We start from the raw sequence: 26,344 nt of genomic DNA on the forward strand, positions 1-26,344 counted from the left end.
TTTTTAGGGTTGTCAAATTTGTGGGAAGAATAATCATAGTGCCAAATATTGTCATTTCAGGAATTCCAACATGTCCCCTCAGGCTCCGATAGCTATGCATATTTCAACATCACAATCTCCTGAACCAAGTGCTCATTCTCAACAACTATGGCTTACTGATTTAGAAGCATCTTCACATATGACTGTTGATTTGACTAATTTTTCATTGGCTTCCCAATATCTTACTAATGAAACAATTCAGACTGCAAGTGGTGTAGGTTTATCAATATCCCATATTGGTTCCTCCACTCTTCATAGCCCATTCAAACCTTTGCAACTAAATTTAGTTCTTTATATTCCTCGTCTATCTCAGAATCTTTTGTCTATGCATAGACTATGTTTGGACAATAATTGTTGGCTGATATGTGATGTTTTCTATTTCTGGATCCAGAGCAAAGCCACAAGGAGGATTCTTTTTCAAGGCAAATGCAATAAAGAATTGTACCCAATACCACTTTCAGCTAGAGGCAATGATGTCACTTACAAGGCTCCAACTGCATATCTTGGACATCAAGTATCTTCTAGTCTATGGCATAATAGATTAGGTCACCCCTCCAATTTTGTGGTGTCTACCATGTTAAAGAAATGTAATGTGTCTGTGTTACCTGATTCATTGTTTGTGATGTGTCATTCATGTCTGGAAGGAAAATTTTGTAAACTGCCATTTGTTAATTATGTGTCTAAGTGACTACATCCTTTTCAGGTCATTCACAATGATGTCTGGGGTTCACCTCCTTGTAATTCCATAGATGGTTTTAGGTACTATATAACATTCATTGATGAATGCACAAGACATTGTTGATTGTTTCCCATTATCAATAAAAGTGATGTTTTCTCTACTTTTGTTGGTTTTTATAATTATGTTTCCAATCATTTTGCTACTTCCATCAAAACATTACAGAGTGATTATGGAGGTGAATACCTTAGTAAATCATTTCAAAAGTTTCTGTTGGAAAAATGGATTAAACATCAACTATCATGCCCCTATACACCTGAGCAAAATGGTTTAGCCAAAATGAAGCATATGCATATCATTGAAAGAGCCATAACCCCACTGCAAACAACTTGTTTACACCAACTACCTTATCAATTAAATGCATTCATTTACACTTCACATCAAATCTCCATTTGAACTACTATTTAATGTTGTTCTAGATATAGAACATCTTAGAAATTTTGGTTGCTCAGTATTCCTTATTAAAACCCTATAATAGTACCAACATAAGACAACCAAATGTAATTTTCCTAGGCTATGCTTCCAAATACAAGGGTTTCATTTGTTATGACATAATTCATACAAAGTTCTACATTTCCAGACATGTAGTGTTTGATGAGTCTGAATTTCCATATCTCACTCTATCTATTAAAAATCCTGTCACCATACATTTTATTCCTACTTCTGTTGTCCTTCCATCACCTTCATCCATATTAGTTAATGGTGATATTCATATAGTGTCAATTCCATCTTATATGCCAACTAAACTGCCTGATACCATGTCATCCAATTTTGATCAACAAAGTGGTACTCCCAGTTCATTACAATCCATTACTGCATCAACAGATCAACAATCCTCTTCTACATTCCCTGTGGCTCCTGAGATTCCAAGTGGGTCATGTTCTGAGACCTCTAATGAGTCCACTTCTGACAGTCCTAGTGCCACTGATGTTGAACTGCAGAATGAGTTTCAACCTGATAGCTTGTAGGTTATTCTCCCTATTCCTTTTATGAACACTCACTCTATGCAAACAAAAGCTAAGAGTGGTATTTCGAAAAAGAAAGCCTTTCTTTCAATGGTTTAAGAGGGTGAACCAGTGGATCTTTAACAAGTTGAACCCGCTACTTACAAGTTTGCTCTTAAGTATCCTTTATGGTTCTCTGCTATAGAAAAAGAATTGAATGCTCTGAAAACTCAACACACTTGATCTCTAGTTCCATTGCCTCGCAACAAGAACTTGGAAGGGTGTAAGTAGGTATTTAAGATTAAGAAGCCTGCTAATAAATCTATTTCCAGGTATAAAGCACGGCTTGTTGCTAAAAGGTTTAATCAAGAAGAGAGTATTGATTATAGAGAAACCTTTAGCCCAGTTGTTAAACATACAACTGTGAGGTTGGTCCTAGCTTTAGTAGCTAATTTTGGATAGTCAGTGCATCAACTTGATGTGAAGAATGCCTTTCTATATGGCATTCTTTAGAAGAAATTATATATATCACAGCCACCTGAATTTAGTGATCCTCACAATCCTACACATGTTTGTAGATTACATAAGTCCTTGTATGGTTTAAAACAAGCCCCGAGGGTATGGAATGACAAATTTACATCATTTCTTCCTTTTCTGGGGTTTCTTTCAACATATTCTGATCCCTTACTGTTTGTCAAGCATATTGGAAAGTATGTGGTTATCCTCCTTCTTTATGAGGATGACATTATCATTATAGGGAATATTCAGAGTCCATTACTGCAGTGATTGGTGCTTTGACCAAAGAATTTGATATAAAAGATTTAGGTTCCCTTCATTATTTTCTTGGGATTCAAATCACACAAAATTCCAGTAGAATGTTTCTCTCCCAATCTAAATATGTTACAGATTTGTTGGTTAAGGCAGACATGGTTCATTCCAAACTGTGCTCCGCCAGTTGCTTACCTTATAACAAGTTACTTAAAGATAATGGACATCCTTTCAATAATCCCTCTCTATAGAAGTATTGTGGATGCTCTTCAATACCTGACCTTTACTAATCCTGATTTATCTTTCTTAGTTCATCAGGTTTGTCAGTTTATGCATTGTCCTATAGAATTTCATTATGTTGTTGTGAAGAGGATTCTCAGGTATTTGAAAGGAACTACTGAGTTTGGCATTCAGTTTAGCAAAGGTGAATTGGATCTTCATGCATTTAATGATGCTAACTGGGATGGATATCCTAATGATAGGAGGTTTACAACTGGTTTAGTTGTGTATTTATGGCCAAATCCTATTTCTTGGTCTTCCAAGAAACAAAGTACAGTCTCTAGATCATCTACAGAGGCTAAATATCGAGCCCTTTCAAGTACTTCTGCAGAAATTGATGGGATCAAACAACTTCTTCAGTTTCTGCAAATAGATGTTCATTATCCAACCACACTGTTTTGTGATAATCTTTCTGCCATAGCCCTTGCTTACAATCCAGAAATGCATCAGCGGACAAAACATATTGAGGTTGATGTACATTTTGTCCGAGAGAAAGTTGCAATGAAGCTTCTGCAAGTGCATTTTATTTCCTTCAATGAACAATTTGATGATATTCTTACAAAAGGATGATCTACTCCTTTGTTTCTAACACACTGCTACAATCTCAGACTTGGCAAGCCTCATTTTGAGCTTGAGGGAAGATGTTAGATATAGTGTGTGTAAGGTGGTTAAGTTGGTTATGATTCTATGAACTAAGATTGTGACAAGTGTCAACATCTTGTGAGCTTTGTATTAGCTTAGTAGTTAAACAATGTAACTAGATATATATATATACACATTTTGTATATGTGTAATATGATATGATTCTCAATACAATACACAAAATACTTTCTCTCTCTACAACTATACTTCTTTCCTCTGCAAGATAGCTCTTTCTTCTTCTGTTTACAGTTTGGGGCCCATGGACTTTTGTAAAGTTTCTAACCAATGCTTGGGTGGTCCAATTTAAGCAATTATCATTCGAGAGTCGAAGACCAAAAAAACTCTTAGGGTACGTTTGTTACACGTCTTTAGGAGGAATTGGCTTGGAATGGCTTAAGATGACTATAATCCTACGTTTGGTATGTTGTTGGACTAAAATAATATGGACTCCCCTCAACTACGAGTCCTTGAGCCATTCGCTAAAAGCTCTCTGCCTAATCCCAAGCTTTCGCTTGGTATTAACGGAGACTAGAAGAAGCAAATGAGGCCGATGTCCAATCCCCACTTTCACTTGCTAAACCCCTCAGTCCTTCTGCATTCTTCTGCAGAGCTGTCACCATGGTTAGGTTGTCGGCGGTGATCCACCTTTATATTTTGTGCGATCAAGATTCAATGTCGTTAAAGGGGGATGGCAATGAGCTTGAAGAAGGAGAAACTCAGGGACCAAGATCAATGTCATCGAAGCCACGAAAAGGAATAACACTGCAGTCGCACGTTCTGGAGCATTCCTGGACCTTATGGAGTTTTGGGTTAATTTTGTTTGGTTACTGCGGTCTAGTTGTATTCTTCTTCACTTGTAAGTAAGAGGTATTAGGTTCGATTCTTACCAAAGACGAATTTGACATCTTACTTTAGAAATGTTGTTACAAATCTAATCTATACTTTTTTGACAAACATATTCTAACGGCACCTCGTTTCTACAAATTGGACCTTCAATTCCAAGACTACAACATACAAAAAAGGACGTCATCCGAACTTGCATGCATGGCGCTCAATTTGAAGCTCGAAGTTTCTGCTCTGACCGCCCGATTTCAACACGTCTCTCTGAAAAGAAATGGAAGATTTCTTCTTTTTGGTAACTAAAATTGAAGATCTTAATACCAAAACCGGGAGACTTCTGTCTTTTAATTTTCTCTTACGAATTTAATTTCTCCGTAAATAAAAAAAATTGCCAAACCTAAGTTTGAAGCTACACAGCTTGTTCTTCAAGTACCATCTCAGACAACAATTACGCAACCTAACCGCACCTCCAAAACACCGACCCAAAATTTGGCATTACTTCACGGTCCGAAGAGCCCGCCGTTCCCGCCAACCCGACTTTCCAAAACGACGTCGCCACCAAGGACATCCACATCGACCCCAACTCCTCCCTCTCCCTCCACATCTTCTTACCCGACACCGTCCTCCCCCTCCTCAAAGCTCCGAATTCCACTCCCAGTGGCGCCGCCCTGGTGTCTCCCTTCCCTGAAAGCTCTAACTCCGTCAATGGCGTCATGTACAGGGGATTTTCTCCCGATCAGTTAGTGGAGAGGCGACACTGGAAGGTTTCGATATTCTTACAGTTTCACGGAGGTGGGCTTGTCAGCGCGGGAGCAACAACACGTCGTGGAACGACGCGTTCTGCAGGAGGACGGTGAAGCTGTGCGACGCGATCGTTGTGGCTGTGGGTTATAGGCTGGCGCCCGAGAGTCCGTACCTGGCGGCGTTCGAGGACGGGGTTATGGTGTTGAAGTGGGTGGCGAAGCAGGCTAACTTGGCCTCTGTTCGAAACGGACGGAGTCGTACATTTGACAGCTTTGGGTCGTCGACGGTTGAGCCATGTGGTTGGCTGCTCATGGAGATCCATCTACGAATACTTATTGCCCATATCTGAAGTTGTTTAATTAGTATTATATTAGTGTTGGTATATCATACGTGCACAATTAGACCCTGTACAAAATTTTAATTGAAATATATAAAGAGGTCATTATTATTGTTTAGTATACGTAGGTTCAGTTTTATTTTTTAGTATAAAGTCGGTGGTCAAAATTAGAACAATCACAGAGGAACACAAGAGTTTAAGCGGTTCATTTAACTCAATTCAGGTCTTGAGGTATTTAGATCGTACTAGAAATTACGCCCGCGCGTTGCTGCGGGAACCAGCTGTTTCAGGCATAATTGGATGAATAAAACATATTTAAGTTGAATAAATTCAACACAATTATGAACAAACAGAATGATACATGAGTGAATGAAGTCGATAAGACGAACAGTTTTGCTTTTATATACATTCAAGTAAGCTGGCATATAAACACATTGTACAATGAATGGAAAGAAACTGAACGTCTTTGATTCGAAAGATATAGTTTCCAAAAAAGTTCTGTTTCTTAGAAACACGTTCACACATAATATGTGTCCTGCAGTGTAGGCAGCCATTTCAACAGGTAATGTCAAGAAAAGAAATTAAAATATTAGGCATATGAGTGCAAGCTTACAGAAACTTTGTTTTTGTACACTTTCTTCTCCCTTCAATGACAAGTTGTTTCTTATCCAGAAAAATAAAATGAGCTGGTCAATGATACTCACATGCGGAAAGTGCTAATCCTATGGTCTAAAGCTAACTGAGTTTTTAAGTGTAAAATCCCTAATTTCACTGCATTTGGATTGATCATAGTTCGTGACTTGTTAAACTTGATATCTCCTTGTACATTTTAAGAACTTGACAGCTTAAAGAAGTGCTCATAAAAGCAAATTACACAATATCTACTAAAAAACTTAAGAGAAGGGACTCAATTAGTCAACAAACAGGGCCTCACACTTAAATATTAAAGACCAAAGAGAGAAAACCAAGCCAAACTCTTCAAAATTCGTTGGCACACATGCTTCATTGGCTCAATTGAATGTATAATGCATACTTAGATACAACAATTCGACCAATAGCTCAGAAACAGTGCTGAAATTCCATTAGCACTAATCACACTGTGCCGGAACAGAGATCCTAGCAAAGCTACACCAATTAAATGACAAAGACTAAAAACCACAAAGAGGAAAAAAAGAAAAAGAGTTATCAGACAACATGATTCAAATATAATTTTATTAGGGTTGGTAAAAGCACAACCCATCCAGCACTTAGAACACACAGTGGGATTTAAAAGCAGGTCTTTCTTGATTAGAAGCTCATATGTCTTGCACCTAATTTTCAAACACTCAAGCGTCAGTGTCTTAATACTTCTAACCCACAGTCCAAAACAGAAAGAACCTCATTTGATGAAAATGCCAAAATTTTCTAAGAATGGAGTCCGAAAATTTATAACATCAACCTCATGTGGGGACTTGGCTAAAATTTATTTTTAAGCATCCAAAAAGCCATTAAACTAAACATAGTTAGTTCTTCGTACCTTTGTATGAAGATCACACAGGAAAACATAATGCATTGCTACATGCTATGTTGGAATTTCGGGGGCTAGATTAGAGCCACACTCGAGTTCGACATCAAAAGTGAGGCTTAGCTGGTGTGTTTCCACACCACATGCTCTGCAAAAGAGACAATCTCAGAATCAAAAACACATAAATAAGAAATATACACTATATATATAGCAAGAGAAACTTAAGAAACGAAAAGTTCAATCAAAGTGAGTGAAGTGAACCTTTTTTCTTTTTTTAACCCAAAGCATTGAAAGTAGAACAAACCATTCTTTTGTCCTCTTTCTCCCCTCTTCCCGTGTCCCCCACTCTTTTTCACCCTTTGAAACAGTAACTAATAAGGAAAAATAAAAAATTACTATTGAATAATCTAACAAATCATTTAGCACCATCGGTTGCCAACTTGCAATCTTGAGTCTGCTAACATTCCAAAATTATTATCAGCAAGTCTCCATATAACCTTTTTGATTTGCTTCTTTTCCTCCTACTTCCCAACCAACAACACATTTCTTATCATCTTTCTTATTCACATATATGACAATAAACAAAAAAAAACAATGTGCAAAAGATACAAAAAGTAACAATAGCAACTTCATATTTACCATTTACACTTGTAGTAAAATCTCAAAATATTTCAGAAATATCATATGAAATGCACAATGTTACAAATAAAATTGATTAATTAGCACACCAAAAAAAATGATAGTGGAGAACAGGAAATAACTATAAAAAATTAAAAATTTCAATAGACCAGGAGAAAACTACTTTAAACAAAATGAAAACTCAGAATTTAGGATAAAACGAAGGAAAGAAATCAAACAGAAAAGAAGACAAAAGAGAAGAAAAAAATTAAAGCAAAATACCTGAAGCTCGGTGAGATTCAAGCTTCGAACTGAGAAAAAAAAACATTCAGTGGTCAACACCCAACCACTAATTAATTAAGTGGTGATCATGAACATGTGAATAAAATTGTAGAGGTTAATTATACGGAACCTTACCGCGCAAAAAAAAAAAAAAAAAAAAACTAATTGAAATTATGTGTTGCGCACAGTGATATCAAAGAAGAAGAATTTCTATTTAACTGAAATTAAATCCGAATAAATGATTCATAAAATTACAGATTTTCAATCAAATGCAGAATATACACAACAATTTTATTTCTGATTTGAATATAACCAACTAAATCCCAAGTTGTATCAGTATCAATGGATCCAACATGGTGACCATCTGCCCCTCAAGTATTCATATCTGCAAACCCTCGTCTAAAGAAAAATTCATCCAGAAATTAATCACTGAGTATGCAAGGTTGGCATGCAAATTCATGTTTAATCGTGGCCAGGATGATAGGAATTAAAAAAAATACGAAAACAGGAATGATGTAACTTTACTTAGATTTCAGGATTCTAAAACCTGTTGCTGAGATTTGAGAAACATAAGAAATGTGTTTCATGATTTCAAATTAGATTTGCATAAGAGTTCAGAAACGCAGACATGCCTTCTTTGCATTCCCCTAAATGCTAAACGCTAAACTGTAAACCCTAGGCTTTCAACACCAAAACACCCAAATAATACCAGAATTTTGCAATGTGCAGGGAACATACTAAAAAAACTTAAGCACCATCTATCTAAACAAAATCAAAGAACCCAAACCACATACAAAATCTCCAAAATCAATTTACCCAACCCCTAAATATATAATAATAATAATAATAATTCTAGTAGAAATTCCAATCCATTACAACAAAACACAGAATACCAGGTATTGCTGGATGTAGATATCCAAAACAGCGGCACCCATCAATTGATCTAATTACGTATCCATTCTGTATCCATGGCATACAAAGTATGTACTCCCTGTTTACATGTTATAAAACATTTAGTAGACCAGCAATCAAAATTAACAACCCTAATTGTTGAATACACCAAGCTCTCCAACTGAAAATGTTTAATTAAATTTTCCAACTTAAAACCCTAAATTAAATCCTACAAATTGAAATAGAAGAAACAGAATTAGAGAGAAGGAAGAAATCACTGACCTTCGAGTTGTTGAAAGCTCTGACGGGTGTTTCTTTTCATCCAGCCCTAAAAACAAAACCCACAATTGTAATATAATATCCAATCATTGGTCAAGAATCAAATTAACCCAGCCTGTGTATAGAAAAATTGAACAAATTTAAACATTTATATGTATGTATATTCCAGTAAATGCACTGAACCCTAAATTGCAAAACTACGTCAGACTGATTGAAGAAGAGAAACAGAGAGGGAGAGCGAGAGTGAGTGGGACGGAGAGAACCCTAAAAACAGAACCCTATGGCAACCTAATACAAAATCAAGCCAACAAATTCCATTTCAATTTTGACAAAAAAAATCGAAAAAGAATAATGAAAACCGAAACGAATTACAGAGGAACTGATGGGTTTATGCATCAGCAACGTGATAAAACCCAGAAACACAAAACATAATACGTATCAGCTACAAAAACCCAAATAAATAAATAAAACACTCAAATTTCTATGTAAAAGCAAACATATTTTGACCCCAAAACGAAGATGTCATATATGGAGGAAGAGAGAAGCGAAAGAGAGGGAGATACTAACTCAAACCCACCATCTCTTTGCAGCCAACACACTCATTCCCTCAACCCTACCCTCAAATCTTGTACCCAATCAACTCTCTCTGTCCCCCTAATCGTGCACCCATCGTCACCTTCTTTCTGCAACCAACCCCCTCTCCTCTCTCCCCCATATCACACCCCTACCCTGTGAGGGCACTGACAGCAGACCACCTCCCTAGAAACCGGCCGTAAAAACCCATACCCATACCTCTCTTACCCGTTCCCTTTAACCCTTGCATAAAATCCTCCCATCTCTCTCGCACCCTTGTCCCATCTCTCTGTCTCTGCAAATCGAAGAAAACAACCCTAAACCAAATCCCTAAAATCCCGCCTAAATCCTCCCACACTTCTCTTGGACACTCCCTACCTCTCTCTGCAATTCCTAAAACAAATCTCCTAAATCCTATCTCGGACACCCCCATCTCTCGACAAATCACACAAACAAAACCCCAAACCTAATCCTTTGAAATCCCACCCAAACCTAATCCCTGAAACCTTTTCTCTCGGACACCCCATACCACAGAAAATGCATCTGAACTTTAGTTTATAAAATCGCAGGCCGCCTTCTCTCTTCCTACCTTTTAACAATTCACCAGTAAGATTATCTCAATAAAAACTTGTATTAGCAAATCCAGCGACGAATGATGTGAAACTGAAGCTGTAATGAAAGCTTATTTTGAGAAAGAATGAAAAGCCGTCTTTCTACAACTGGAAACCAAAATTTAAGTGAATGGCCCTGTAAATAAGGTTATTGAACATGATTAACTATCCCCAATATGACAACTATCCGCAACCCTCAACCTTGTAACCTGAATCAAGCTGGTTTCACACATACCAATAGAATACCAAAATATCAATGTTTGGGGAAGTTACCTTATTTGAAATACCACTAAAAAACAGAGTATACGTTTAGGCAAATATTGTTTAAACACCCAAACATAATTCATGATATGTGCCAAAAAGAAAATACCTCTCAATTAGATTTCTTTCGTTCGTGAACTTTCTCCCTGACAAACTCCTGAGATAAAATCAAAAAAGAAAATAAGTCACAACTGATTCAAGTAGAGGGGAAGGAGGCAGAGAAAAGTAGGAATTTATGAGTACACCACTCCTGTTTTAGGTTCCCAACTTATAAGGATGCTAACTTCATCATATAGGACTACCGTTAAACGCATTTCTTTCCGAAATTAAATTAAGAAAAAAGTTCGACACTCACATGCCACAACACAATGTTACATAAAGTAATCTTACCATCACAACCAAATTGACACAAAACTTCTAACAGTCCTTTTGAAAGCGAAAGTCAAGCGATTAATCAAATACTCATTTTCCGAAAAAGAAAAAACCCAACAAAAATATATAAAAAGTAAAAGTACCTGAGTTCCCAATAGTCCAATCCATCAGAAAAATACAAACTTGCACATGTTTGAGTATAAGGACCATAAGAAAGAAGCAGGGGATGCAAAATTTTGAGAATGGGTCTAATAATACTCATCAAGTACAGATAATCACAGTTAAAAGGAGGTAATAAAGGTATAGAAAAAAGAAGAATATATTCTACAAATGAATGAAACAAAAGATGGTGACACTGGAATGGAAACACTTCAGGAGGCCAGAGGAAGAGGGACAATACTATAGCAAATAAATTCATAATGCTTGTGCTCTCCTCCGTTCTTTCCCCAAGTCGATCCTACAAACAAAAGCACAGGCAAAACTTAAAAAACTATGCCAATCAATGACAGCTAAATTATCCCCATCTTGAATCTTTTATAAAACAAAGCACCAAGAAAATTTCAACAATAAATATTTCACATGACATTTAACATAACAAATATATTAACTTTAGATTCTAGACTTCAAATAGTTAACATAACAAATACAAATTTAACCATCATCTCTCTTATCCATTGCCTTTTCTACTATAAATGAAACCGGATATTAAATAACTGACCATTTTACATTGGCAGATTGCAATTTCTTTGGAAATTAGTCATAAAAGTTAATACATTTCATCACTCCATTTATGACTTATCCCCTTATCAACTGTTGTGCACCCTAATCCAAAGAATGGAAATTTACCCGCCAAATATCAAACTGGATATCTAATAACTGGAAATTTTCCATTGCATATCTAATAAATTTCAATTACTTAATTTCTATACAACCCCAAATCCAAATACCGTCTGTTGCTCCAGATATCAATGCAAAGATGCAAACTTTTTTACGCTACAACAACAACCATACAATTTTAATAAAACCCACAAAAACCAAGTAAACAAGCAGATTTTTGGCAAAAGCACTTAAAATACACTCACCAGAAGCAAAAGTGGAGGATGGGATTGAAGCCATTGCTGTGGTCCTCCTGGAGCCGCAGCTTAACATCTGACACAGCGGTGTTGGCGGAGGAAAAGGCAGCGCTCTGGACAATCTGACCTCTCTGGCGGCGGTTGTGAGGCAGTTGAAATCTATAGGCCTCGGTTTATCCATTACTGTTTTTTTTTCATTGGATCTCCCATTTGGTCTCACTGTTGTTATATCTGTTTCTGTTATTCCTTGTCAATCAGGATCTGCACCCCTGAAAACCCACAAAGACATTAGAAATGGAACCCACTGCATATCTTATGAAAATAGCGTTGAGCCTTGAGGCGTCCTCACAAACCTAAGGTATGGCGCAGTTGGAGTTTTCGACAACATGAGGAAATGTGTAACCCCTATAGGCCCAACCACATTCAAAAAGTCTCTAAGATTGTTCTGCCTCTTCTCCTGCAAAAACATTGTGGAAAAAGCTCAGCTCTTTACTTCAGATTCTTACTTCTCATTTTCATCAGCTCTTCAAATCAATTAAAATATAAACAAATCAAATATCATAAAGCATTGCAAAATATATTAAGACCGGAATGAATATTTGCATACCTTAAGCTTAAAGGCAGTGTAGGGAAGCACCAGTTTCTCAAATCAGCTTGAAGCTGCTTCAAAGGACCAGGCAACTTGCATCTGGAAAACACAAACCTCCTTGGGATTTTATCCCTTGTGATATGGTCCATATTAGCCTGCTTCTTTGTCGAAACCGACTTCACACACACGTTCTTCTTCTGTTTTCAAATTTTCAGAAACACAACAATCAACCACGTCTCCGAGATAATTAACAAAACAAAACAAACAAACAAACAAACAAAAAAACCTCTTTGATTCAGTTTTCTCAACAACCAAACAGAACCTAAATTAAAAAAATTTCAACCAAACAAACAAACAAAAAATTTCAAGCTTACATTTTTTAAGGCAGCCATGACAACGTTTTCAATTTCAGCTCCGTAACTTTGTGATTAATACTGCAAAAAATTAAAAAAAAAAAAAATTAAACGCATTTAGGGTAGAGAGAGTGAATTTATGCTAGGGATTCGTCAGATAATTAAAACTAATTGAAAAATTAAACAAAATTACCTTTGGGCGTTTAGGGTTTTGGGGGATCTCTGTCTCTGTGTGAGGTTTTAGACGAAGGAAGGAGATGACTGAACGCGCGAGGCAAATTAGGTTTGTTTATTAGGCGTATCCGAATCGTCTAATCATACTAAGGAAATCAAGATGCATCCAGAACACATACAGTCAAACTGTAATCCGCAGGGAGAAGCGGAAGAAGAAAAAGAAGATCGAGAGGGGGTAATTGATAGCTTACACGAAACTGGTCGTGGTCGGAGTTGACAGAAATCAAGGAAGCCCTGTGCGATTTCATCGTTGTGAGCTGTGAGAGAGAATACGATGGTCACATCACGATTTTATCATCAGAAGGTCGACTGTTCCAAGTTGGAAAACAGAAAAATTAAAATTCAAGAACAATAAACTAACAGAAACAAATTACAGATGAGGAAACAATCAAATTACCTCAACAAAAATCCATGATCATTCCATGAGTGCTGATTCTATGGGTTTTGAAGGGGGAAGGTTTTTTTATTTGAGATGGAGGATGTTCGATCTGGGGATTTTAGGTAAGCAGATGGGATCTGAGTGAGAGAGAGAGGGGAGGAAGAGAATGGTAAAGTGACGATCGCACCCTGCCTTTCCACGATCATCAACACGCAGGCATCATGATCAACGGCAGACAGAGTCAGTGGTAACCTCGTAAATAAAGTGAAATTCGGCCCAAAACACTGTTTATTTCTACAGTGCAATTTTGCCAGCTTCTTTAGACTAAAGTAATATGTAGAATTAGAACTGATGACACTAAACTAACGATGCAATGTACATAGATTATGATTTAGTGTCTTTTATTATCTAGATAATTTTATGCTTATGTTTTTTATTAAAATTTGCAACATGTTATATTTGTGCATATTTTCTTTATGTATATTTGGATTTTGAACTAACTTAGTTGGATTCCCAAAACTTAAAGTACATAAATTTGCTTAATGATTAGTGTTTTGATTATGTTTAGCCCTTCTTAGTTTGTATTCTTTTTCTTTAAATTCAGTAACTACTAACTAATGAACATCAACATGTCTTTTTCTCATCAGAACAGATGTGTCCTGGGGTGAGCTGTGGAGCTAACATTGCAGACTATGTAGCTGGGAAGCCTGTGGACCCGTTCTTCATTGGAAGCACTCCCACCGGGTCTGAGATTAAGCTAGGAAATTCCTACTTATTCGACAAGGCTACGTGTATGCTAGCATGGAAGCTATTTCTAACAGAGGAAGAGTTTGATCTAGACCATCCCGCGGGCAACCCCCTTATGCCTGCAGGTATAGGGCCACCCTTAAAGACCATGCCTCCGACACTTACTGTTGTTGCAGAGCATGATTGGATGTGCGATCGAGGGTTTGCTTACTCAGAGGAATTGAGGAAGGCAAATGTGGATGCACCTCTTTTAGACTACAAGGATTCTGTGCAAGAGTTTGCTACTCTTGATCGATGTGCTCCTCGAGACGCCCCAGGCCAATGCTTGTGCAGATGATATCACTATTTGGGTCAAGAAGTATATCTCACTCAGAGGCCATGAGTTTTCTTATTGACTGTGAATTTGTGATACGTTCTGAAGCTGTTCAAATTGAAGCACATATGAACATTTGAACAGCTTCGAAACAACAAAAACGATCATTTTCGTGCATAGAATTATGTCGCTCCAATTTTTTAACATAGTTTTTCATTAGCTTAGGTTTGAGATGCAATAAATTCAATCAAGGCATTCAATTCATTCAAATTCATTTTGTTTTTCAAATCATATGTCGATTATATTCCCTTACGTCTGATCCTTATTGAGCTGTGCATTTCACGGTGCAAACATATTTTGTTTTGTTCTTTGGGAGTTGCTGGCAGCATTGTCTATTTAGTTCCTATATTGTCTCCATTCCAATGGTATATCCTACACATGTTTATCTTCCTCCTATGCATTCTAGACCACGGATAAACTAATCATCCATTACAGCACCATCTACACAGTCGGCTGTTAGCTTAATTGATTAAGAGAATTTACCCTGCACCGAGTTTACTATTCCAGGCCATATGGTTATTTTAAACCGGGTGAGGATCTGGTGGACTTGGTAGAAGGAAGAGGCCTTAGAGGCGAATGGAATAAGTTTTATGACCACCAGTAGCAGTGGAGAATTCTGCCTCCGGGGAAGATTACAGGCACATATGGACAAACCTCCTAATCTATGGGCATTGACAGGATAGAAAGTTCCCAAATCTTGGGGAGATCCTTGAAAATGAAGGCAATATTGCAAGTGCAACGGTCATTGATCATTGTTCTATGCATACATTGCCCTATGCCTGCTGGAATTAGTAAGCCTATTTTTTTTTTTTTTTTTTTTGTACAAGTGATAATGGGGGAGTGAGGAATCAACCTCAGGACATCAGGTGCAAGACTCAATACTTTTAACCAACTGAGTTACAAGTCTCTTGCAGTGAGACTACTTTATTGATTTTTACTCACTTTAGTAGGCTCATTTTATATTCTTGGCAACATAGTAATCGTAGTCCACACAAGGAAGCTTCAACCTACACATCACATATATAAACACACATTCTATATATATCCCCTCGAGGAGACTCGCTCGGTAAAGTTTCTTATACATTGGAAAGTTACACGATGGTATCTGATCTCTATGTGCAACCTGAGTTTTGCGGTGAGAATACATCTAATGAGGTAATTGGCCTTGATCTTAATCTGTCATCCATGTCATGCCTTCCCTACCCTTCTCTTTCGACTTTGGAGGACGATTCTACGAACTGGGTGATTCCGTTGGTCAAGAAAACAACAAATCATAAGAGGCTAAAGCAGGAACATGATGCCAATTATGGATCCAATGTTGGTACTCATTACTATAGTTTTTAGGGAGTTTTAACGAAACACTTCCGGTACTGTCAACTTTTAATGAAAAATCACATTTTTACATTTTCTTGATACTATCCACTAAACCTTCATTTGTCATTTTTCATTAAAACTAAAAAAAATTTGAACTTTTCGTTAGTTTTCCTTAGTTTTTTCATTGACGGTGACAGCAATAGGTGTACTAGTGGCTTGACTAGCTTGCCAGGGTCACATATCCTCGTATACGCGGAGATACTTGGCAGCAGAGGCCATGGAATGGAAGAAGCCTTTGCCAAAGAAGAATCCAAGAAAGGAGGAGGAAGTTGAGATGAAATGAAACTAGTCCAACAACTCTTATTTGCGCTGAGACAGTGGCCTGTCGGACACAGCTCATACCTCAGCATTGGTTTTTTAGAATTTACACAATCACATTGAAATATTAATTACAAGTTAGCTTTATATTTAAAAGAGATCTGACTGGTTTGGTATTGCTGTACTTTGAAAACAAACTACTTCTACTGTGCTGTGAGAATAAGCTCATTTTTGCTGCTTCACGTTTTTCAGCTTTTTTTCATCTAAAACTGTGAAAATAAGCTGTTTTTAAGTGTTTACTAAACATATTTTTAAGCTCAGCTTTTTTTTATAACCATTTTTTATAAAAGCACCTCAGTACCAAACATTACTTAGGTGCCTCGCTCATTCTATCGTTTTAAAATTTTAATTAAAATACTTTCTATTAACTTAGTGTCAAATAAATATTACTAAACCTTTGTTAATATAGAAATTAAATGAAATGCCATTAATATTAATCTTAAAGATACGAAATTGCATGAAATATATCCACAAACAAATGTATACAATAGACCATCGTGGTAAAATAGACGGCCAAGAATACATCGCCATCAGCAGCTTCATCGTGAGCTGGCACGTGTATGGCTGGCAAGTGACAGTTCCCACTCCAAACTACTCTCATCCTCTGGATCTCACTAAAAAATTCCACTCTCTTGGGCAAAAAACGACGTGTGGATAAGAGTTACTCTCCGGATGGCCCCGCCGGGCTTTCCTTTCTCGCTCGCGCACTGAGAAATCCAGGACTCAGCAAAAATCCAAGTGAAAAATGGAGGTGGGTTTGTCACTAAACGCCGGAGTTCAGTTTCCATTTTCGAGCTCGAGGACCCACGAAGATGGTCTGGTCAGGCACTCATTGGTCTCCACAAAGACGACGATCCAGAAGGCAGCTGAGCAGAAGCAGGGCCGCCGGACGCTGGTGGTTGAATCAAAGAGCAAAAGGGGAATGATGGCCCGCCAATTTCAACCCAAGAAGCCTCCGCCTCCTGCCATGCCCAAGATTGAAGACGACGGCAACCCTCGCTTCGTCGTCTTTATGCGAATGGCCAATGTTCGTTCTCTCTCGCGCGCGCGCGCTCGCTCTCTCTCTCTCTCTCTCTCTCTCCTCTGTTTCGTTTAATTTACAAGTTTGTTGCTTGGCCAGGTTTACCTATGGTACCCACTTAGTGTGATATCAGGTGGGACGACGGCTAAAATCATGATTGCGGCAAAGGATAATTTTCAGGGGAAATATATATACAAAGATACGCTAGCTAGAAATCTTGCTGCAGTTATTTACAGAGTGAGTTTTGTTCTTTGTTGTTGAATTTTGTGATTGGATTGCATATAATTTGTTGTTTGCTCAATCCAATTATACATTGTCCATACTTGTTCTGACTTTTTAAACAAGTTGATTTTTACTTCATGTCAAGAGAGAGTCAATTTCCCTTTTGTTTTGCATGTTATCATCAATTGAATCGATGCTCGGATGCATGTCTGGAATCTGTATGGACACAGACATGTTCATTTACCGCGGCGTAGGGATATGTTGATTAATCGCGGGTTGGGGACATTTTGATTAATCCTTGTGGCAGATATAGTCCAACGTTGTTGATTAATCGCGGGTTAGGGACTTGTTCTGCTTTTAGTAACCAAATGCGATTTGTATGGTCGTTAAACATTTTTTGCAAGCGGCTTTATTCTCTCATTTTGCATGATTGCTTGATGTTCTGCCCTTTCTTTTAGTAACCAAATGCGTTTTGTGTGATGATTAAACTTTTTTTGCAAGCGGCTTCATATTCTCAATTGTATAATTGCTTGTTCCGTCTTTATTGGAACAGGATGAGAAGGAAATACAGAAGACAGCATTCAAGCAATACCGAGTATTGCGGTCAGCTACTGATTTTAGATATGGCTACAAAATTGTCGTAATGCTCTTATAACCTCTAAACTAAGCAAAAGTTCATTTGTTATGCTTTTATTCTTTTCTCACCATCAAAAGGCTTAAGGGTCTTCAGTGCCTAAGTCTGTTATGTGGAAACCGTGTAGGAAAATGGTAACATGAGAGCAGCACTTTCAACCTCGGACGTAATTGAGGTAATTTTTGTGTTTTATGTAATGATTTGCCTACTCCATCATCTTTGTCATGAGATTGTAAGTTATATAGACATTCAGCCGGTCACAAGCTTCGTGGGGTGGTCTTCGTTTCTTCTTATAGGCAATTTGGTGGTATTTAGACCTACAATTGAAAACAAATTTTCTGTTCTATCAGATTGTTTGATTACCTTTTGCTCTGATATCGTCGTGATTCTAAACCCAATTTTCAGCTCCCAACAAAAGACAAGCTAAAAACCACATTTGACAAAGTGAAGGATTTTTTTGGGGATGCAAAGGAATCTTTCGGCAAGCTGACAACACTAAACTTATCCGAGCCTGAAGCATCGGAAGGAAAAACCGAAGAACAGGGAAGGTGAGTCGTATGCACACAATATATTTGATAAAGTTTTTGTTTTCTCAACTGTTAGTTGTCGAATGGCTTTCTTGTTATTCTCAGGCAACATTCAAACCTAAGGCATCCCGGATCAATCCCATTCCCCCTAACATATCTAAAACAACGATTACCAATCACTTTACATGCCTAATTAATGGTTCCTTCCAACAGGGTAAAAAGCTGAAGACGGCAGAGGCATTTGCTTGATATGGTGCGGAGGCCATAGACTCTTTGAGATAGTTAATGCTTACTCCGCCGCATACTCCTTTCACGAAATGTCGTTTAGGATTCTACACACGGTTTTGTTTATAGATCTCTCTGTCAATTAAACAGAATTCTGTGTCTCTGCCAATACAAATTCATTTAGCCTTTTCCACACTTGCTTCTGGCATTCTTAAGTAAAAACACTCGCAACAAGTTGGTTCTTTGGAAACTCGCGTAGATACATGTAAGAAAAACCCTAATTGCCGCCAAAATTGCATATTAAAATGCAAATGGTGGATTGCTCTAATGATTAGGGTCTTCCTTTTTAATTCATTGCGTTCTGAGTTTAAATTCTCCCCCTTCACCGAATATAGATTAGCGTAGATAATTAAAAAAATATATTCTAAAACAAAGATTTCCTAATACTATAACTGGATCTAAAATAAATACGTGGATTGCATTTGTGCCTCCAACCGAAAAGTCTAAACCTGGAGCCTATCGCAACCGGTTATTACCTCACAACTCGTGTTTTATGATGCTCCTCTTATTCCTACATATTATTGAGTTCATACGCATCTGATATCACCCCCTCAGGCAGAGCACCCGAATTCACCGTCGACGATGCTTCTAATACACCAAATCCAACTACACACTCACTCTCCCACACCCTTAACCCCCCAACATCTGCATCAGAAATTCCAACTCTAGCGTCTATATACTATGGACTAGCGGCGCTTACTGTTCAACTAAAATATGTAATGTATATCTGGAGGCTTTGTCGGTCTCCAGGATAACATTTAGGTTTGCCATCCAATAACACATGTTGGAGAATAAGTATGTGCGTGGTTAACGGCCTTTTGGGATTATGCATGTTGATTAAGATTGCTCTCTTTTTGGGTTTATCCAGATCCTGGTAAACTTCTTTCGCTTTTGTGGTTGACATACACTTTTTAATATTTTGATAAAAGTTCGTCCATGGTTAGGTCATGTTTTTGTTACGGATATTCTTCTTCGTTCTTAGATGAAAACCTAATTTATTTTCATGATTATTAACGAAAACGAATATGTTAATGTAAATCCAAATTTCTTAAATATAAATGTAAATTTCTTAAAAAGTCTTTACTTTGATGGCAATCATCATCAGCATCAGCTTTAGTCCCCTAAACAAAGTCTTTAGCTTGACAAAAAAATTAAAAATAAAAAAGAATTAATTTTCAACTTTATTATCTTTTACTATTGGAATTTTCCTTATTTAAAGCAAGAAATAACATTTCTTATTTGTTGATGATGGTGGGGATTTTCCTTATTTAAAGCAATAAATAACATTACTTAATTGTTGATAATGGTGGTAGTGGCGGCTGGAGGGTAGATATATTTTTATCAAGATATTAAAAAGTGTCACTGCCGTAGCCACCATCACCATCGCTGCCAAATAAGTAATGTTATTTATTATTTTGAATAAGAAAAATCTAAATAGTAAAAGAGAAAGTTGAAAACTTTTTTTTTTTTTTTTTTTTGGTCAAGCTCATGATGTTGTTTAGGGGACTAAAGCGGATGCTGGTTGCTGTTAAAGTGAAAACTTTAATATTTATATTAAAAGACTTTTTAAGACATTTGCATTTACATTTAAGACATTCGATTTAACTAATTAATGATCATGAAAATAAACTTAAATAATAATAAAGAGATTTTCATCTAAGAAGAAGAAGAAAATCCGTACCAAAAACATGACCCAACCATAAATAATACTTTTTTCAAGATATTAACCAAATAAGTTATAATAATTGTAGTCGTTGGATAAAATTTCAACGGCCCGATGGACTTGGTCAGAAGGATCTTGATCTTCATGTTTTGATATGGGTCTAATGTATTGCACAGTCATAGGTAGGTCTAATAAGTAAAGCAATTAAAGTGTCCGTAATTTGAAAACAAAATTGCACCGACTGTCGTTGAATGTTTTATCATGACTCTTTTAGAATTAACATGGAACTTTAAGTTACATATCAAATCTCATCATTTCATAAAAAAATACTCTCATCTTTTTCAGTGTAAAATATATCGTTGTATTTATAAAAAAAAATTAAATAAAAAAAAAAAGAAAAAGAAGCTACTCATCAAATCTCATCGTTTCATCAAAAACTCTATCCGACTCCTGTTTTGAATTTTCCTCACGATTCCTTCAGATTAGTATCCAAATTTGAATTTGCATGAAGCTATGAGAACTACAAGTAATTTTACATGTTTTCATTGAGTCGTTTACAACAGTAAACTTCATTTTTGTTGGTATCTGTTACATGATTCGCAAGCATTATACATTGATTGTCTTATGTAAGTAATTGCTCAAGAGGCTTTTGACATTGATCGGGTTAGCTTCGAGGGCTTTTAACATTACCAAGATGGAGGACTACATCTTGCTGTTAGAATCATGTAAAATTACTTATTCCACCATGATAGGTAGTTTAGCTTGTACAAGTACTTATATTACAAGTAGTTCAGACTGTAAAAGTACAAGTACTTATATGACATGTAGTTTAGACTGTAAAAATACTTATATGATAGGTAGTTTAGATTGTAAAAGATCAGCTGAAATCTGGGTTTATGCTGACTAATAGAGTACCTGAGTTGAAAAAAAAATAGAAAAATAATATAACTAATAGCGAGGCCCCCCAAGAGGTTTATAGGTGTCCGAAATTTTGGAATGTCCTAAATTAATTTTAGGAAATATGTGATGCGAATAGAATGACTATAACTTTGGCTTATAGCACATAGCTTTTTGTTAAAAAAAAAAAAAGGTTTGAAATTTTTAGCTTTAAGAAATATTTTGCGCTAGAGTTAAGGAAAATATTGCAAAACCTTTGGATGTGATCCTACCGATTATTAGGTCTTGAAACTATTTTTTATTGATTCTTAAAGTGTGAAAATAGAAAAATATCTTTAAATTTAGGTTTTAAATCATTGATTACAAGTGTTTAAAAACGAATTATAATATATTTTGTACGGAAAAAATATATTTTGAAAAACACGAATATGATAGTTTGTTGTTATGGTAAGAGAAATAAAAGAAACATTAACAAATAAAAACTTGAAAAAAAAAATGAAAAGGAATGGATCGGTATGAAGATAGCGACTTTTTTGGCTTATAGTCGCTGTATTTATAGCGATTATTATCAAGAATAATCGCTATCAAAGTACCGATCGTATCATTTTCTTTTTTTTTTCTTTTTTTTTTTTCTCTTTTTCCATTGAATAGCTATAGTAGAGTAAAATAGAAATCACAATGCAAAGTATCAACCTAACAACAAAAGGAGCTGACACATGGAGTCCTATTCATGGACCTTAATAAAAAAATTACTAAAAATTGGACTAATCTAATTGTTAGGCCATAAAATTGGGAAAGCGATCATTTCCGGATCTCTTCCACCAAATTCACCCAATCACCTAATTCGGAACCTTGAAATTTAGTCCAACGGCTAAAGTAGTTATAACTTTTAAAAGGGCCCTCTGTTTGTAGCCGTTGGATCAAATTTCAAGGGCCTGTATTGATTGATTTGGTGGATTTGGTAGAAGGGATCCAAAGAGGATCTCTTTCCATAAAATTGGACCTATTTCAAGTTAGTTTATTTGCACATAACAGATTTGTAAGGAAGAAGTTAATTTAAACCACATATTAATGAAACTCTTTTTGTTAACTATAAAAGGGTGAAAAAACATTTTTGTCTTCTATCACAAAATAAAATTATGGACAATAAAGTAATCTGCAATTTGCACAAACTAAATTTTACAATTGTTTTTAAAAGCATTATCTACATGTAATCCTAACAAATCACCTACAAGAACTCTGGATTTTTACGGGTGTATTGTTTTATGAAACTTTGAAATTCTATGGCACTTATTTTCAAAGCTTCAAGTTCGAGTTTAAGTATGAACTCTAGGTTCATGATACCTGCAAACAAACACAATATACATATGTAGTGAACGAGAATAGTTTCGGGACGTATGTGTGAAAAGCATGAGTGATGACCCAAAATATGGGGTTGTCGTGGCTTGAAGGCCCAAAAGAGTGGTTGTTGGGTTGCTGGGCAACAAAGGAGAAGTAAATGGGTTAATAGATTATATACCCAATTATTGGGCTAAGAAGGAAAAGTGGAAAACAAGGCCTAACCCATGGGCTTGTTATTTCATGCGAGCCAAAAAAAAAAACAAGTGGGACGGTTTGGTGCATATGCCCAATTGGGTTGCAGGTCGACTGCAGGCAGCCCAGGTCCATAAGAAAGGTGATGCAAAACGGCTTTGTTTTGGACCTTAGAGTTTTGGAGCAAGAACGACTTGGTGGCTCAGGCAGCACGACTTCAGGCTGCGGCTCCTATGCGTGTAGGGTTTGAAAAATCCCTTTTTTTTTGCTTCTCTTATTCACGCATATTCAATTCACCACAATTATAAGAACAATAAATTTAAGATGAATCTATAATTTGAAAAAAAAAACGTAAAATTAGAGTTCATACTTCATGGTGAATGTTTCATGCAATCATTGCTGAAAAAATATCGAAATTGAAACCATGTTTTATAGATTACTTGGATTGCTTGATGAATATTGTGAACGGCTTTGTAGTAAACAAGCATTCAATTCGTTAGCTCAGTGTCAGGAGTGTGTTTAACAATGCGTTGTGGCCTAAATTTAACTGAAGGAGAGAGAGAGATGGGTGCAGCTGCATAAAGAGAAAAGATAAGCTTGGGAATTATTGTGATGATATTTCTCCGTACCTTGTGCCTTTTTTAAGAAAAATAATGGGGTTACTTGCCCTACAAGTAATACAAAGTTGTGCATTTTTTTTTTTTTGTAATTAATTCTTGAATTGTTTCTCACTAACATTAGTAGTTGTTGAAACTATAAATACTCAAGTAACGAGTTCTATTGTGAAATTGGTGTGAATGCCCACATAAAGAAAACAACCACATATGGCTAAGGGTGGAAAGTGGAAGAATAGAAGTCAAAATTATATTGTTTAAATAGTAGAAGTTTGGTTTTTATTGTTTTGGTGTGTAAGCCTTTTACATGCATTAAAAGAGACGTATGCTTGTATCGTATGGGTAGTACAAAAAAATGAAAAACAGAAAGTAATAATCATGTTTTCCTCATTTGTCCCTCTCTACGTTCATTTCTCTTATTTGATACTAGTGAAAAAATAAATAAAATAATACATGGCTCTCATTTTACTTCAATCTCTAACAACTCTGATAATATATATAGGTACGCATCATCTGATAATAACATGTTTCTACATGCTCAAGGTAATCATTATCTTGAATTGGTCAAAACTCCAAAAGACTCCAAAACAAAACTATCGAACACTCTAATGTTTTAGCACATTCAATCACATATATTAAACATTAGTCCGTTCTATCAACTATATTTTTCTCTCAAGTGAGGCATAAATATATATATATATATATATATATATATATTATATGGCCCTTTATAACCAAATGTATCTCGAGATACTAATACTAAACCTAGTTAGAAACTAATTTTTTTTTTTTTTTTAGTTTTACATATATTAAAATAAACGGTTAAATGGGTACCCGTTTATAACCGCAGGTAATACCCATAACCGCCCATTTAAATTTCACGGGTAAACGGTTATACCCATAACCGTTTATTTATCTAAACGGTTACCCATAACCGTAACCGTCAAATTTAAATGGGCGAATAATTGCGGTTACGCATAACCAATGGGTATTTGCCCATCCCTGTTCATAGCTGTTCCCCTGCCCAATTTTTCTCTACTGTTGTCCTTTTGTGTTTGTCTATCCTCTCTCCCATGAATGCCAACATGCCATCCATCAAGCTAAGAAACGAAGCAATACCTCCGTCACTCTGGCTCTCAATCACTCACTTTTCAGGTCGAGGAACTGCGTGAGAAGGGTTTTTTTTTTTTTTTTTCTTTCTTTTTTCAGAAGTCTAGGTTTGAGGGGATATGCATGCCAATTATGACAACTAGGTAGCCAACGACATTTATGTATTATGTTCAAAGGTTTGGTTTCAAATTTCCTTGTACTTAAAAATTTTAAATTTATTATCGACAATCTTAATTAGTTTCTCTCTCTTTTTTTTTTTTTATTGTTTTTTTGTAGGCTTCTATGTTGCAGAAGAAGGACGAGTACCTCGCTAACCTCTTCCAATAGCAACACGCCAATGAAGAAGCTTACCAAGACATTAAACAAAGATTTTTTAAAGAGTAATGTTGGATCTTAGAACGAAGATCCACATACGTCCTCCACCACCTGCATATTGTCTCCCCTAGCTCCACCAATTTTCCATCCCCTCGTCCTTAGTCCTTTTGTCATTTTTGTCCTTTTCTGTTTTAGTTTTGTCTCTTTTCCGTACAAATATTGCCAATAGCCATGTATGGGGTTCAATGTTCTGGTCTCAATTGAAGCAATCCAGCTGGAAACCAGTTATTGCTACATACAATGATCCACATACCTCCGTAGTGTAATAGTAAACCAAATCCAATTAGAACCAAGTAATTACAGAAGTAAAATAATAACTATCTATGTAAGATGTGTTCTTGAGTCATGTAGAACATAATAGAACGTGGAATAACAATATCTGTAAGATGTTTAGTGTTGAGAAATATAACTATGATGAGGTATAATTCTAGTCCCTAGGTTTAGTTTCTTCTAAAAAGCAGAACACATTAGAATTAAACATGGAATAACTCTTATCACTAATTTCATCAACTGTGAATTATGAACTTATTACTTAATGATGATCGTAAACAAATTAACCTGCATCATATATTAAGGGAGCAGCATACATATACTTTCAATACAGTATACTTCATAAACATGCATGGTGCTGCACATGCATGTGTATTTTTGACATATATATCTCAAAGACATGATTGTCAAAAAAAAAAAATATCTCAAAGACATGACATGAACAAGAAGGATTCTTTAATTTCAAGGACTTGTAAGGCGTGCATTGATGTATATTTAAACAAGTTTCACAGGAAGGGCAAGCTGGAGAAAAGAGAAAAGAAAAATGGCTGAGATTTTCTATATATATTGTGCAAACGGCTATAATTATTCAAAGTTAGCTAGGGTTTTTACAGTCTGCCTGGCCTTAAGAATCTGATTCATGCCAGCAGGCAACAGAGTTAGGCCATCTTCAACCGAGGGCTAGCCAGAGGGCTCGTTTTAGCCCTCTGGCCCTCCAAGATTCTCCAATATATTAATATTTTAATGAACAGTACATGGTACATATTTGCCTCCGTCTTCAACCGAGGGCCAGAGGCTCGTTTTAGCCCTGCCATAAAAAATCGTCTCCAACCGAGGGCCAAAGGGCCATAGGGCCAAACATAATTTATTATTTAAAAACTACAACTTAAATTCAAATCCAACGGCTAAGTGACGTCAGTTAACTGTTGAATTTGAATTTTTCTTTTGCTATAAATAGGTGGATATTGGGCTATAATTCACACAACTTTGAATTCAATCTCTTTCAATTCAATATTTTTCAATTCAAGTTTGC

The 26,344-nt window shown here is 36.3% G+C and overlaps 1 protein-coding gene, 2 long non-coding RNA genes and 1 pseudogene across 5 annotated transcripts; 2 read left to right on the forward strand and 2 right to left on the reverse strand.

Moving 5' to 3' along the window:
* Positions 1–4,633: 4,633 nt before the first annotated feature.
* Positions 4,634–14,490, forward strand: LOC103949943 (annotated as a pseudogene).
* LOC103949877 lies at positions 6,525–12,209 on the reverse strand. Of its 3 annotated transcripts, XR_007258597.1 has the most exons (10): positions 12,147–12,209; positions 11,803–12,062; positions 11,121–11,177; positions 10,458–10,505; positions 8,907–8,952; positions 8,627–8,724; positions 7,734–7,762; positions 7,095–7,204; positions 6,846–6,981; positions 6,525–6,639 (listed from the first exon to the last, which is right to left on the reverse strand). It is a non-coding gene; the product is annotated as an uncharacterized LOC103949877 (long non-coding RNA). The 3 variants fall into 3 exon arrangements; XR_007258599.1 differs by lacking the exon at positions 8,627–8,724; XR_007258598.1 differs by lacking the exon at positions 7,095–7,204.
* LOC108867454 lies at positions 12,349–13,204 on the reverse strand. Its single transcript, XR_007258600.1, has 3 exons — positions 13,161–13,204; positions 12,929–13,055; positions 12,349–12,816 (listed from the first exon to the last, which is right to left on the reverse strand). It is a non-coding gene; the product is annotated as an uncharacterized LOC108867454 (long non-coding RNA).
* A 2,294-nt stretch (positions 14,491–16,784) lies between the features above and the next one.
* On the forward strand, positions 16,785–18,984 carry LOC125477553 (protein HHL1, chloroplastic-like). Its single transcript, XM_048584758.1, has 6 exons — positions 16,785–17,187; positions 17,281–17,418; positions 17,957–18,043; positions 18,165–18,212; positions 18,443–18,585; positions 18,778–18,984. The coding sequence occupies exons 1-6, from the start codon at positions 16,906–16,908 to the stop codon at positions 18,788–18,790; spliced, it is 711 nt and encodes a 236-aa protein (XP_048440715.1). The 5' UTR covers positions 16,785–16,905; the 3' UTR covers positions 18,791–18,984.
* Positions 18,985–26,344: the final 7,360 nt, after the last annotated feature.

The sequence above is a fragment of a genome, unplaced genomic scaffold (assembly GCF_019419815.1).
Source record: "Pyrus x bretschneideri cultivar Hongxiangsu unplaced genomic scaffold, Pyrus_bretschneideri_v1 Contig22, whole genome shotgun sequence".
In the NCBI taxonomy this organism is placed as follows: domain Eukaryota; kingdom Viridiplantae; phylum Streptophyta; class Magnoliopsida; order Rosales; family Rosaceae; genus Pyrus; species Pyrus x bretschneideri.